A 16,107-nucleotide genomic window follows, 5' to 3' on the forward strand; every position below is an offset into this window, starting at 1 on the left:
CATTTTTCTGTTTTCTGTGTATCTTTATATTGTATATATGCACTTTGGCTTATATATCTTAAGGTATTGTTTTTAATTTCAACAAAGGCAGGGAAAGGAATTCTTCGAACAATGCGTGCCTCCAACAATGCCCTTGCAGATCTTGTTCCTGTAGATATAGTTGTCAACACGAGTCTTGCAGCAGCCTGGTATTCCGGAGTTAATAGGTATATGAGGTGACAATGTTGCTTGTTATATATGTATATAGTAATTGAGACAGGAAAACAGAGCTACTTAGGAATGTTTAATAACCCATACCAATGTTTATAGGCATTTCACTTTAAACTGCAAGAATTGGTTTATCACAGGCAATGTAGAAAGTGGTTCCATCAGCAATAATTTAAGAATTAACATATGGGGGAGGGTATAGCTCAGTGGTAGAGCACATGCTTAGCATGCGTGAGGTCCTGGGTTCAATCTCCAGTATCTCTGTTAAAAAAAAAACAACACAAATTCTTGTGTGCTACCTACAGGGTAGACAAGGTCATTAGAGATTTAAAATTTTTTTTTAATTCCCTGCATTATTTTTAATTCAAACTAAAATTTGGTATAAACTCAGCATATGTAAAGAGCTGAAATTCATAGAGAATGGCTTCCCATATATGAAATATGCACACTAGAGCTGCTTTGATCAACTCATAGGCCTTTTAAAAGAAGATAATAGCGTTTACAGGTAACACCTAAACCTAAACACCTAAGCTTCTCAATAACTTTTTTTCTAAATAATAAATGACCCTTATTTTTGAAGTGTATTTTATATCCTAAAAAAGGAGGGATATGATTATATGAATATATTGTTTCTGGTAAAATGGAACTCAGTCCATAATTTTTTTCAAGTAGAACCTCCGAAAATGGGAAGGAGATAGGAAGAGCTGGGTTTTGTTGTTGTTTTTCCTTACATAAAAAGCAGATACTCCTGCTAATACAAGAAAGAAAAATATGAAAAGAAGTCTGTTGTCTTACAATTTTTGCGGTAGGGTAGTGGAAAAGAGTAGTTGTAAATAGCTGTTCAGACCCCAAAATTAATCCTTTAGAGATAATTTTTTGAAATATTCACTTTAGAAAAGATACCCATCATTTTTATTTCCTCTTACTTAAATGTCATATAGGATTTAGATTGGTTAAGTTTGGCCTCTTTTTATGTTTCATTGCTTTGATCTTTGTCTTTGCAGACCAAGAAACATCATGGTGTATAATTGTACAACAGGCAGCACTAACCCTTTCCACTGGGGTGAAGTTGGTATGATTTTACCTGTGTTTTTGAATGTTAGAATAAATTTTTAAAGAACTTTAAATGTTCGCTGAGTTTTTATGTTAGAATAACCCATGAGGCATTAAAGCCACTGAAGTACCAATTTATTCTTATTTTAATTGCCATGTTAGATCTTCTACTAGAACTGCCTTTTGGTCCTTAATAATGCTTCACAAATTTAAAAATATCCTACTGTATATTCCCTCCTCATCTCACCCTTGTCTGACCCTTACTATTTTTCTGCTGCCATCTGCAGCCGTGCCCATAGATAACCTGTGGTGTCTTTTTTTCCTTCCTCCCTCATGGGTACTCTCAATCCTGATGTTCCCTATTCACAGGCAGTATCACTTCCAACTACAGGAGTTGGTTTATCACAAGAGATAACTAGCTGTCCAAAGAGTAATAACTGAAGGAGTTAGTAAGTAGGATATATTTTGACAGAATATTTTGTTACATTTATTAATCTATTTAAATTCACAGATCCACAGCAGGTAGTGGGAATGTTATGTTACTTGTTCAAAAATAGGAATAGTGTAACCTAAAGCCTGCTGCAATTGAATCATTTTTAAGTTGTTGGTTTATGTTTTCAAATTTAAAGTGAAGTATATTTACAATGTTGATTTAGTAATAGGTCTTATTTTACCTCCAGTTGAACAATTTTTGTTAGCCCTTGTAGAATAGTTTTTTGATTTTAAAGTAAATCTTTGTCTTTTGTCCTAGTGCTTTTTTTTAAATAGCATTTTTATTTCAATTTAAAGATTGACTGTTAGAACATATAAGAAAAGCAAAAGATCTAGGGTACTTTTAATTTTATGATAATTATTTGTATTCTTTTAAGAATTTTAAAACACTTTAAATGAGTTAGGTTTTTTTATAGTCTTTCATTGTGTTATAAAGTTTAGTAAAAATCAAGTTGAGCATTTTTTAAGTGAATATCCTAGTATATACCCTTCCATTAAAGTGTTAACATAGATGATAATAGATTTGATTGTGTTGATATTGCATAACCTAAATAAATTACAACAGAAATTAATTTGGGTTGTTTTAAGTTTGTTGATGTATGTAAATTTGAACAACAATTATTCATGAGCAAAGGATGATGATTTTCCTTTTCTTTTTTAAGTAAGTACAGTAATAAGAATCTGGAAAGAGGAACAGAAAGAAAGAAGCTATCGTGAGAGGTGAAATATAGAAAGTGACATTGTAAACTGATATAGGTAAACATTAAAAGGATTTTTAAGAGTGAATTTTAGCAAAAATTCATTCATCTAATTAAAATTCTCAAATAGTGGCAGTTGTAAAATTACGTGTGTTCAGCAAGCAGTCTGAGACCCGTATTCTCTTAGCTACTGTAGAGAGTAGAAAAGTTTGTTTTTTAAATGAGCAAACTCTGACATATTTGGTAAAATATTTTGCTATGTAAAAACATGATTTTTTTTTCAAAACTTCATTACATGGTTATTATCAAAGCTGTTACACAACTTTTCTTCCTCAGAATACCATGTAATTTCCACTTTCAAGAGGAATCCTCTCGAACAGGCCTTCAGACGGCCCAATGTAAATCTAACCTCCAATCACCTTTTATATCATTACTGGATTGCTGTAAGCCATAAGGCCCCAGCATTCCTGTATGATATCTACCTCAGGATGACTGGAAGAAGCCCAAGGTAATGGTGACTAGCTCTGTCTTATCTGTTCCTCTGACTGTTAAACAACCCATGCTTATACTAAACTGCATATTAACTCTGTATTTGTTTATGCTTATAATAAGGCTTAAAGGCCTTTTGTGAACAAGAAGACTCTTGAATTTAAGAATTTGTCAGAAAAGCAAAGGTAGTGTTGTAATTCACTCTAATTTATTCTGAAGTTTGAATGATAAATTATTGTCATGTGCTGAATTGTAGGTCTAACTTAGGTATTTTTTCTGAATAACAAATAACATTCAAAATGCTTTGACGCTTATTTTCCCTACAGGGTATTATCTAAATCATTTCTTCAAGATGAATCCTTTAAATCAAGTATTCAGGCGCCCCAATATTAAGTTGTATTCCAACAACTTAATGCTTCATTATTGGAAGGGTGTCAGACATACAGTACCTGCATTATTGCTCGATCTTGCACTCAGGTTGACAGGTCAGAAACCGTGGTAAGAAGAATAGCAGTAAATACACTATATATTGGTAAGGTGGTGGAAGCTTGCTGGAGAGACGAAAAGTCGCTAGCATGAGCTTTACCTTTAGAACTACTAACCGAATTCATCACAATCACAATCAGGATGCTAGGACATTTCTTAGAAATTGAGGATATTTGGGGAGACTCACTGTGGATCTCCTCTTATTGGGCCATTGATCCTCCAAAATCCCGAAATACAGGAAATGTCCAACGTCAAGGTTGTCATTGTTATTATAAGCTGAAATTGAACCCTTCTCCTCTCCCCCTTAAAGTTTTATAGGGGATTAAGGGTTAAATGTTTTGCTTTAAGCAGATTGTCCATTTTTATATGAAAAAACATAGGATGCTTCTAGAAAATTGATTGCTTGAGATATCTCAGTTTCCCGTTCAGCTTATAATATGGTAATTACAATTTTTGACTAATTTTCCAGGTTGAAAATGTCATAGTTTAAAACAAAAGTTAACAAATCAAAAACGTTCTATTTCCTTATAGTTGTTCTAGCCTTTCTTTCCTCTTTTCTTTTTTTATTGAAACCCCACAAAAGTAAACCTACTACTGCCTTTACCTCAATTATAGTGAAATGTACATTAAAATATTTATGTTTTTAACTACATTGGCATTACAGTGGAGCCTTTGATTGGAGAGTTCAGGATTTGAGTATTTATGTATAAAGAAGATGCTGATTCCAGAACTTCCATCAACTGCTCAAAAAGTAAAAGTGAGGTATCTGCCAGTTATAGTGTATCAGGATCTGAGTTACATGTAGGGAATTTCTGTGGGTTCAGTGGTCCATTATGTTTCTAACTCTGTATGTTAAAGATTGAAACATATGAGGTGTTGAATTGAACAATTTTAGAATAGGTAAAGAAATACTTAATGGGAAAAAAATCCAAAATATATCAAAGTAATCTTCCATATTTTTCTAGGGTGATCTGCAAAGTGCAATATTTGTCATTAGCAGTTTTTCGTGGCTAAAAAGCACATGTTAATTTATGATTGATGGCAATGCGTGTCATCTTGATATTAATAGAGTTGTTGCAAGTTAGAGCAGAAAAGTCAAAACTAGGTCTAAAAAGTAAAAAAAAAAAAAAGGTTAATTACATCATAATGCCTTACTCAGAAAGGGGGCTTAGTAAATTTAAATGAGGGAAGAGGTAAAGTTTATTCAATAATTTATAGTTAATGTTGCTGCATAACAAATCATCTCAAACTTAGTGGCTTAAAACAGCAGCAGTCATTTTATTCTTTCAATTTACTATTTCTCTCAGGATCAGGAATTCAGGAAGGAATCCACTGAGCAGCTTTGACTTGAGGGTCTTTTGTATGATTATGGTCAGATGGGAGCTGAAAGGGAGGCGTTATGGAACAGCTAGTGTCACTGCTCTTCACATAATGTCAGGATCTCTTCATAGAGCCTCTTTATAAGGACCAGGGGTAGCCTTAGGGGATCTGGTCTGCTTACTTGGCACTGAAGGCTTCAAGAAGTGCTTCAGCAGGCAAGGTAGAAGCTATGTGTGTTTTCTGACCTACCTACAGAAATCTTGCAGCACAACTTCCACCTTATTCTTTTAGTCACAAGTGAGTCACAGATCCTCCAGGATTCAAGGAAAGGGGATGTAGAGAGTGGTCGAGATCATGTCATAAGAACAGGTGAAATGAACGGTATTATTGTAGCCATTTTTGGAAAGTGCAGGCTGCTACAGTCAGCCTTCTGGCCACAACAATTCATACTCCTCCTACATAGAAAATACACTTGCGTCTTCCCCCAAAGACCTCTCTGACATCAGCTTGGAGCCAGTGTGGTCAACAAGATCTGGTACAGTTGGAATCTGTAGGAGTGTTTTTTAAACTATGGTAACTCAAGTATTGGTCTGAAAACCTGTGACCTAAAGTGACAAGTTACGTGCTGCCCCTCCACTCAACATAAAATGGTGAAACATGCATGGGAAATACTTTAGACAGCCTTGTTCAAAAGACAGAAAATGAGAGGCACACAGCTATCACTGGTCCATAACTGTTCTGAATTCTAGCTAGGTGTGTTTGATGGTTTGTTAGTTAGGACTCATTCCCACTATCTGGTTGTTCTCTGAGGCTTTTGCCTCTCCCCTCAGAGTCATCCTCCTTCTCCCATAAAAAAATGGCCTGTGTTTGCAAGTTACCTTACTTCTTGCCCACAAAATGTTGGGAGTCTTCAGAGCAGGAATTGGTAAACTTTCTGTAAAGGGCCATATAGTAAACATTTTAGTCTTTGTGAACCTTATGGTATCTGTTGCAACTACTCAGTTCTGCTGTTAAGTATAGCTTCCACCTTGTAACTGCTCAATTCTGCAGCCTCAGACAATATGTAAACAAATTAGCATGACCATGTTCCTATCAAACTTTATTTATAAAAACCAGCAGATTTGGTCCCTAAGCTCTGGTTTGCTGGCCCTTGATCTAGAGGCCTTTTTTCATGTTGTACTGTCTCTGTCCTTTTAAATGTAAACTGATATAAGTCCTTTTAAAACTGGGTTTCCCATGATCCATTTTAAAACAATCCACTCCATTAGACCAGAGCCATACACACAGATCTTTTTGAGACACATCCTTCTCTGTCTTGGGTTCCTTATGAGGTTGCTGTGGTACAGCACCCTCGGTTCTTAGATCCTTACCTCTTAGATCCTTAGACTCTTACATCCTGCCTCTTAAAAAATGGGAATTCTATAAGACATGTCTTTAAGATCTGGAGTGAGCCTTTTGTTTGTCTGAAATGTTCTATGAGGTGTACTACCTTAAATCTTTCTGAGGTCTTAATAAGGAAACTTAGATCTGCATTCTAGATTTGATCTGTGCTCAGAACACATTTATTAAAGAATTCCTGGCTGGAATTTTACATTCCTTCCAAATTCTACTCAGATAGTTCATTTTTTAAGATCATCTTTGTCCTCTTTGAGGAAATCTTGGCTAGATCATTGAGTTTATTAGATATGGTTTCTATTTTCCGTGTGACCACAGGTGACAGTTTTATTCTTCTGACTTCCAACATTATTTTCCTCACTTACCTTGAAACACTCACCAACAGCTTCCTTGAGCCCTTTTATGGCTTCTACTGACATTCTTTTCTTGGTCCTTCTAGGTTTCACCAGTGGTCTCCTCAAGGGCCTTCCAAATTCTGTCTACCACCTCATCCTAAAGCCAGAACTTTGTGTTCCCGATTTTTATCATAGCAGCCCCTCACTTCCAGTACTGGTATTTGTTACCATTATCTGTGCTACATGACAAATCGTTTAAACTTAGTATCTTTCTTTTTTAAGAAATTGAAATATGATTGACATCAAACTTAGTATCTTTCTTTTTTAAGAAATTGAAATATGATTGACATCAAACTTAGTATCTTAAAACAGCAGTCATTTCACTTATCACTCATGATTTCTATGGGTCAGAAATTCCAGAAGGCTTTGACAGGATTGTTTTGGCTCAGGATCTTTCAAGCAGTTGCAGTCACAGGGACTGGAGCAGGTACACTGAAGGAATGGTAAAAGGAAGGGGAAGGTGCAGAGCAGCTGGGTGGCCAGGCATCTTTCTCTCTTCATGTAGTCTCAGAACCTCTCCGTGTGGTCTCTACACATGGACTAATTTGGGCTTCCTCACAGCATGGCAGCCTCAGGGGGAATTGGACAGCATACATGACCACTGAAGGCTTCAAGGGTGAGTATTCCAGTGAGCAAGGCAGAAAGCTCTATTGCTTTTCCTTATCTATCTGCAGACGTCAGACAGTGTCACTTCCACCCCATTCTGTTGGTATGAGTTACCTTCACTTCTTAACAGGGAAGATAGTTAAGGTGATACTGTAGGTGAGCATGTAGGGTGGGAGATAATTTTGCAGCCACCTTTGGAAATTAAAATCAACTACAAATAAGAAACGTCAAATAAAGAATCTTACCTGAGGTTTGTCCTTTGTAATGCTAAGTATTAAAGCAATAATGATCCTTAACCTCTGGGAGCTTAAAGTCTAAAAGCAACCAAAAGACATTAAAGTTTTATGTTTAGGCAATTTTATAAATGTTAAATATAAAGTTTTATAACATTTAATTTGTTCAGGTATTTACTGAGCAAGTTACTTGGCTCTATACCTTATATTGGGGCCTTAATATAATGCCTACTTCTGCGTTAAACTAATGTCAATCTTCTCATTTGTCGTGTCCATTTTAATCATTTACATTATTCTGAGTGTGAGCTGGATAAGAATCTGACTTGCTTTATATCTTGGCATAATTTTTAAAGTATAAGCCAGATATGCTTTATATGGATTCCTGGTTAGTAGCCATGGGGACTAGTATGCATGGTATTATTACATGTAGAAGCAGTATAAATTATTCACTGTAGCTCTTGAAGTATAGCAGATATTTCATTGCTTTTAAAAATGACATTTTAAAAATGGTTCCATAATCTTGTTTTTTGGTTACTTAGCTTAACTTTCTCTAGCTTAACATCTCTGAACCTGATATTGTTTATCTGTGTGATTCTCAACAGAAGACAAATTTGCTCCCTCAGAGGACATCAAACAAGTTTTGGAGCTGTTTTTAGTTATCACAGCTGGGGGATGGGCGCTACTGGCATCTTACAGTGCATAGAGGCCAGGGGTGCTGCTAAGCATCTCACAGTGCATAGAACAACCCCCTGCCATGAAGAATTATCTGGCCTAAAATACCTATAGTGCTCACATTGAGAAACCCTGCACTAGATTACCTTTAAGATCTTGCCCTACTCTAAAGGATTATTACTGATTATTTTTTGCAGGTTATTGTATTAAAGAATAGATGAATACTCAAAACATGCATGGCAGTGTAGTTCTAGGCATCTCTTCTTAAAGCATGTTTAACCAAAGACTGATGGTGCAAAGTTTTAAGTTTTTCTTTATCCCCCATAGTATTCAATCCAGTACTTTTATTGCTTGATAAATACTGTGAACTTCACACATACATGACCTTTCAAATTTCCTTCTCCTTCTCTAATTTTTTATTATAATTATGGCTGAATCAATGATTGGTTTTAGGGTAATTCTGTCGTGTGAATGAATCTGAAAATAAGACTACATGAGAATTATCAGTAAAAGGGGAGTTAGAAACAAAAACTTTTTAGTAAGATATATGTTGGAAAACTGTTAACCAAATATGTGTATGTGTGTGATTCCAGTGTACTGTACTGGCTATGATGGTGGATATTGATTTAATTACACATCTGTTAAATCTTTTTGTTGTTTTTTAGGGAAAAAATTTGCCTAATCTCTTTTCTAAAAGCAGCATGTCTTGGTTTTTTTTTTCCCCTTTAAGTGCCTTCTATCTATTGAACTATTCCGTCCAAATTTAATCTTGATGCTCAGTAATTCTTTTCATGCTTAATGAAGGTTTTATTTTGAAATTACTTTCTTGCTTGAACTACAGTTTTTCTTTGCATAGTCCACGTTGCCTCATTTTCTTTCAGTATTCTGGATTCAGGGTTCTTTCTAAACGTATTGAATTTGTCATCGTAATTGCTTAGCTAATGTTACTGTTTTGATTTTTTTCCCCCCTCGTTTCTCATGTTTCAGTTTTCTCCTTTTTCCTCCATTTCTAAAGCCCATAATACTGGGACTTTCTAAACTATATGTAATGCTAATCCTTATTGTGGGAATATAACTAGAATTCTTTTTAAGTACCTCTCTACAAATTATTTTTCTGTTTATCAGAGGTTAGGAATTTTTTATAGGTATATCAGGCATAGTATTTTTTATTTTTATTTTATTTTTTATTTTTTTAACATTTTTATTGAGTTGTAGTCATTTCACAATGTTGTGTCAAATTCCAGTGTAGAGCACAATTTTTCAGTTATACATGAACATACATATATTCATTGTCAGATTTTTTTTTCACTGTGAGCTACAAGATCTTGTATATATTTCCCTGTGCTGTACAGTATAATCTTGTTTATCTATTCTACATTTTGAAATCCCAGTCTGTCCCTTCCCACCCTCCCTGCTCCCTTGGCAACCACACGTTTGTATTCTTTATCTGAGTCTGTTTCTGTTTTGTATTTGTGGGGTTTTTTTATTTTTGCTGTTTGTTTTTAGATACCACATAAGAGCAATCTCATATGGTATTTTTCTTTCTCTTTCTGTCTTACTTCACTTAGAATGACGTTCTCTAGGAACATCCATGTTGCTGCAAATGGCATTATGTTGTCAGTTTTTATGGCTGAATAGTATTCCATTGTGTAAATATGCCACATCTTCTTTATCCAGTCATCTGTTGATGGACATTTAGGCTGTTTCCATGTCTTGGCTATTGTAAATAGTGCTGCTATGAGCATTGGGCTGCAGGTGTCTTTTTGAAGTAGGGTTCCTTCTGGATATATGCCCAGGAGCGGGATCCCTGGGTCATATGGTAAGTCTATTCCTAGTCTTTTGAGGAATCTCCATACTGTTTTCCACAGTGGCTGCACCAAACTGCATTCCCACCAGCAGTGTAGGAGGGTTCCCTTTTCTCCACAGCCTCTCCAGCATTTGTCATTTGTGGACTTTTGAATGATGGCCATTCTGACTGGTGTGAGATGATACCTCATTGTAGTTTTGGTTTGCATTTCTCTGATAATTAGTGATACTGAGAATTTTTTCGTGTGCCTATTGATCATTTGTATTTCTTCCTTGGAGAATTGCTTGTTTAGGTCTTTTGCCCATTTTTGGATTGGGTTGTTTGTTTTTTTCTTATTAAGTTGTATGAGCTGCTTATATATTCTGGAGATCAAGCCTTTGTTGGTTTCATTTGCAAAAATTTTCTCCCATTCTGTAGGCAGAGGTTAGGAATTTTTGATGTGTGTTTTATTTCAAAAAGTTCTTTCTTTCCTTTCTCTGCTTATAATAGGTAATTATTATTGTATAGATGTTACTACTCTGGTAAGTGTTACGATATCAATGACTTATAGTGAGCCATGATATATAAAATGACAGATTAAAGATTAAAGCTCCTCACCCTCTTAAAAAGAAACAAAAAAAGTATCAAACTCTTACTTCTATAAAGATGGATATTGGGGATTTGGGGAGATGAGAGAGTATCTTGAATATCTATTTAAGAAAGTTGTCAACATGAGTCATTGATTTCTTAACACATCCAGACAATCGAGAGTGGTACCTATCAATCTTAAAGAAAAAATTATTTAAAGTATATAGAGGGAGTTGTCTAAATGGGAAACGAATATTTCTGTGTACTTTGCTTCCATGATGCAAAAGAATTGAGATTATAATCCTGAAGAGTTGAGATTATAATGTAACACAATATGTTATGAATTCAGAAAATCTTAGTAAAATCAGCTGAATTCAAGTGTGGTTTAAGGAACAAAAAGGAAGGGAATACTAATTGAATCCATTTATTTGCTTAGTATTGTATATGGAAAATTTGACCTTTATTTTATTTCCTTAGAAAATAAATTTCATATATGAGGAGAACTGTATTTAGTCTGTATTAAATTCATTTACTGCTGCTTAAATTTTTTTCATTTTGGATTTATAAAATGTCCTTCTAAGATGCAGAAATATTCTTACTCCCTGGTGATTTGGTACACTTAAATTGAATTACGTATTACAATTTTACTGTTAATGTCTCAGTGTAAAACCTGGTACCCTGGGTGGTGATGACATTTTTCCTTATCTATGCAAATTATGAATCTCAATTTTTCTTATAATACAGGATGATGAAAACAATAACTCGTCTTCACAAAGCTATGGTGTTTCTTGAATATTTCACAAGTAATTCTTGGGTTTGGAATACTGACAATGTCAATATGTTAATGAATCAGCTAAGCCCTGAAGATAAAAAGGCAAGTGTTTTTATTTTAGATAATGATCAGCATACTAATTAGAGAATGAGTAGCATACTGATTAGTAACCTGAGAAATAATTGGATGTTTTCCACAACCATTATGCAGTAAGAAAGTCATTCATCTATTTATAGTCTCTCATTAAATCTCAGTCATAATAAGTGGTGGTAAAATAAAATTGTTTTACCTTAGAATTTATAGTGTAAATATCTGAGAGTAACAGAGGTATTGTCAAAGCATGACTGAAATTTTGATTTTTTTTCTCTTTAATGTCAGGTTCAAAGAGAACTTTTACTTTATTTATGCATTGTCCCCCCAAACACCATGTTTTCTTTAAGTTTAAGGGGGAAACCTTCTCTCAGAAATTGTTTTTCATATACTCTTAATTTTATTATTACACATTTTGTTCTCTGTTAGATTGAAACGTAAACTCTGTGTATTTTCTTTTTGAGATTACCTTAGATACTTGAATATGCATACCTAACAAAGTCTAAATTGAACAATTTCTATATCGTCTTCCTGAATGATATTTAGGACCATAAAATGTTCTAGCTCTGATTACCACCCCCACTAACTTACATGTTTATATGTTACTTTAGTTCTGTATTTAAACATCATAATTAAAAATGATTATTTTGTTCAGTTTTACTTTAACTATGTAGTTATCATTGTCTTTGCTATCAGATCTTCTCTTTAGGATCATTTTCTTCTTGCTTGAAATATATCCGGAATACCAGAATATGGCTGAGTAGGGGATCTATCAGTAGTGAATTGTCAGTTTTCAGTTGTCTGGCATGTCTTTATTTCATGCTTGTTTCTGTAACATGATTTTAGCACATTAAAGATAACTTTCTTTTTATATTCTGTCTTACTTCATTGCTGTTAAAAAATCAGTCTAATTTGCTGTTGCTTTATAGGTGGTCTATTACTCCTGCCTCTTTTTCAGAGTTTTTATTTATTCTTGGTATTCTGTGATTTCACTATGAATGCATCTGGGTGTAATTTAAAAATAATTTATTCTGTTTCAGTTGCGCTTCCTGGATCTGAATGTCTTAGACACGTGCACATTTGTAAACTGTTCATCTCTCTAGACTATTTTTCAGTAGGATTACTAACACCTTTTACCATTTCTGTATAAGTTTTTTATGTAATACAAAATGCATACTAAAGTCACATTGAGATACTACTACACAACCACCAAAGTGGCTAAAATTAAAAATTTAAATTAAAATGCCAAGAGTTGGGAAGGATGTGGATTAACAGGAACTCTCATACATTGCCACTTGGAATGTAAATTGATACAACTACTTAGGAAAACTGTTTGGCATTAGCTAGTAAATTGAACATATGAATATCTTTTGGCTCAGCTATTCTATTTCTAGATACATACCATACACAAATGTGTGTACAGGGTTCATAGAAGGATTATTCCCAGTAGCCAAAAACTGGAAAAAACTCAAATATCTATCAACAAAAGAATGAAAAAATAACACAACATTTAGTGTTAGAATTCAAGACAGTTGTTACTAGTGGGAGGAGAGAGGAGATAGTGATTAGGAGTGGCCATGAGGGGATCTTCTGGGTTTTATAATAATCTATTTCTTCACCTGGGTACTCCCCTTCTAATGATCCATTGGGCAGTATATGTTGTACAGTGGGATGAAGGAACGGTCAAAAACTGTCAAACTGAAAAAAAAAATCTGTATGCTACTTGTAAGAAAAATATTTGAAAGATAAGGATACAGAAAAGTTGAAAATAAAAGAATGGAGAATGATACACATTTCTAGCAATGTATGAGAATGCCTGCTTGCACAAGGCCTCACCAGAGTATGATGTCAAAGTCTATATTTTTACAAATCTAATAAGTAATAAATACCTCAGTCTAGTTTTAATTTGCATATCCATTTTTATTAATGAGGTTAAGTATCTTTTCAAATTTAGAATCACGTGCGCTTAATATAGTCCTCTTTAAATGTTGACATGAGTTTTCAGATTATACTAAAATGTTTTGTGTTTAATGAAAGATGTGAAATAGGAATAAGAACTTTTTGTGAATAGCATTCAAAATTAATACTGTAAACATTTTGTAATCATGTCATGTGGAACTAGCCTTTAGAAAAAGTACGAGTTTTTGACTGGTTGTGAAAAAAAGTTATTTACGAAAATAACCAATAATATTTGTTTATGTAGACCTTTAATATTGATGTACGGCAGTTGCATTGGGCAGAATATATAGAGAACTACTGTATGGGAACTAAGAAATATGTATTGAATGAAGAAATGTCTGGCCTCCCTGCAGCTAGAAAACATCTGAACAAGTAAGTTTTATATGGGCTTGGTTTTATCTTGTCTTCCCTATGAAATGTTAGAGTTTTTTGGTAAGCTGATACAGTATATTATTAGCAGTATCTTTTCATTCACTGTATTTAGGAAAAGTGCTTGCCTTTGGACTGTAACTATGGTAGTATTAACTTAGCCTATGAGTGTTGAAACTTACTATTTTCATCTATTTATACTGTTTCTTAGTACTAAGTTCAGGTAGAATTTAGCTTTAATAATCACTGTTATCTTCCTTTATATTGCTACTAAAGTAGTAAAGATACTAGGAGAAAATAAAAATATATTTTAAACTGAAGGTAATTTAAAGATTAGTTTTTGTTTGTTTATTTCTTTGCCCTACTTAAATATGTCTTTGGAAGAGGAAAAGTATAGAATATTTTTCTTTGTTTATAAAATAATTATAAATATTCCCTTAGTCCCTTTGTAAAAGTAATATGTACTGATTGTTTTTTTAAAAATTCAGAAAATAGGAAAGGAAAAATTACTGTTAATCTATCACTCAAAGATGCAGTTAACTTTAAAAGTAATCTCTTTTATTTGTAGTAGCTTTTTTAATACAATTTTTATGAATTTTTCAGAACTTTCACATTTTCCTTGTGTTTTCAACTCTATGAGGCCTTACAGGGCAGCTAGTTGTATAGATGAGGAAACTGTGGCTTAGGAAATTGTGTTTGACAAGGTCATATGGTATTAAGTGGCAGGGTAAATTAGAATACTGATCTTTGATTCCTAATTCAAAGCTCTTTTATTTACATTCATTATTCATATATTGTACAGTTGACCCTTGAACAACATGGGTTTGAACTGAGAGGGTTCAAACGGATTTTTTTTCAATAAATACATACTACAGGACTACGCAATCTGATGTTGGTTGAATTTGCTGATGCAGGAACACAGCTAAGGAGGGCTGAGTGTAAAGTTATACTTGGATTCTCAACTGTGTGGAGGGTCAGTATCCCAACCCCCGCATTGTTCAAAGATCAACTGTGGTCCTATATCTCAAACTGCCTGTTGAAGTTAATGGAATATATGTAGCCCTATTGCATATCTAAAGTTTTGTGTTTGTATTCCTTTCTAACACCACTGAAAAAACATCAAAAATGTTTTGAAACGTGAGCAAGGTAATGTGCATTTTGCTCTTTGAGACTGGGAGTGTCCTCCTGCATAGAGCAGGTGCCATATTTCATTTGTGTCCAGTTGGCCTTTGATCGTGTGACTGTCAGGTATAACTAAAGGGGTAAATTCACTTGTCTGACAACTTCTAAGCAGATAAAGATGTCCAAAAAGTGTTTATTTTGTCTGTAGGATGATATATATAATGAATATACCTTTTTAGATTAGATAGGAAACTCTGGAAGTGCGAGGGACAGGTCTGTTTTATCTACTAATAGACTTGTTGCCTAATACAGTACTGGGCACACAGAAGAATGCACATTAATACTTATTGAATAAATAAATTATCCCAAATATGCTGTTGTAAAAAAACCTTTGTGTTATTCATTGTTAACAGAGGTAATGCATTGTTTAATGGACTGCTGTCCAGCATGTGCACAGTCAGTTTGTTTGACTTTTGCTAACTTTCTGATTTAAGGACTTCTAGTTAGTTTTTAAATAAGTTTCATAATGATACATATTTGAACTTCGATTAGATTAAAAACTGAACATCAAGTTATTTGCTATCCAACAGTATTCATCCAGTTTATCTCTTGATTTGCTTTCCAGGTTGAGGAACATACGTTACGGTTTCAATACTATCCTTGTGATCCTGATTTGGCGCATTTTTATCGCAAGATCACAAATGGCAAGAAACATCTGGTATTTTGTGGTTAGTCTGTGTTACAAGTTTCTGTCATACTTTCGAGCATCCAGCACTATGAGATACTGAAGACAAGAATTTAGCATTAGAACATCTATGCATATGGTGGTCTAAATGCACAAAATGTAAAATGTACTTAAGTCATCTCACCTTTTGTCAAGATATTAAACCGTCTTAGATCAGAGTGTGGTACATTTTATGTAACATTTTAATGTTTATGCTCATGAAAACCTAGTGAATACACTGTGGTATGCCAGCTCAAATCTACAGTAGCCACCAAAACCATGACCTAACATTTTGATTCCTGAGGGAAAGGGATGGGGTGAGGGTAGAAGTGGGGAAATAGGAACATTGACCAGTATAACTGTGCAATTCTGGAACATACTAATTAAAATATGCCTTAACGTATAGTAAATTTCTAATTCTAATATTTAGTGCAGTGGAAAGCATTTTATTTGGACAAGAATACTAGCTAATAAGTGGGTAGATATTTGATTCTTCAGTGTTTGATTTTTTTTCATCAGTTGACGTGGGTTTTAGTTTTGTTTAAATTACAGCCAAATTATTTTCACATCATCCTGTAAGTTATTGAGTGGTCTCAGACATGAAAGATATGTTCTCATTTTCCTTTCTTTGGTTAGAGGTCTGATGCATAT

At 34.1% G+C, this 16,107-nt stretch overlaps 1 protein-coding gene across 11 annotated transcripts in view; it reads left to right on the plus strand.

The window, feature by feature from the left end:
- Positions 1-15,633, plus strand: part of FAR1 (fatty acyl-CoA reductase 1) — a 60,153-nt gene extending 44,520 nt beyond the window's left edge. For 6 of the 11 annotated variants that reach the window (XM_072969542.1, XM_072969541.1, XM_072969538.1 and 3 more), the window contains 6 exons: positions 88-206; positions 1,212-1,279; positions 3,266-3,437; positions 11,165-11,294; positions 13,486-13,613; positions 15,358-15,633. In XM_072969542.1, the coding sequence (XP_072825643.1) occupies positions 88-206; positions 1,212-1,279; positions 3,266-3,437; positions 11,165-11,294; positions 13,486-13,613; positions 15,358-15,520 (780 nt within the window). In that variant the 3' untranslated portion in view covers positions 15,521-15,633. Of the gene's footprint in view, positions 1-87; positions 207-1,211; positions 1,280-2,414; positions 2,509-2,786; positions 2,959-3,265; positions 3,472-11,164; positions 11,295-13,485; positions 13,614-15,357 lie in introns of those variants that run through there. The other 5 variants (XM_072969539.1, XR_012076588.1, XM_072969546.1 and 2 more) reach the window with 5 other exon arrangements.
- The last annotated feature ends 474 nt before the right edge of the window (positions 15,634-16,107 follow it).

This window comes from Vicugna pacos, chromosome 10 (genome assembly GCF_048564905.1).
Source record: "Vicugna pacos chromosome 10, VicPac4, whole genome shotgun sequence".
Taxonomy (NCBI): Eukaryota; Metazoa; Chordata; class Mammalia; order Artiodactyla; family Camelidae; genus Vicugna; species Vicugna pacos.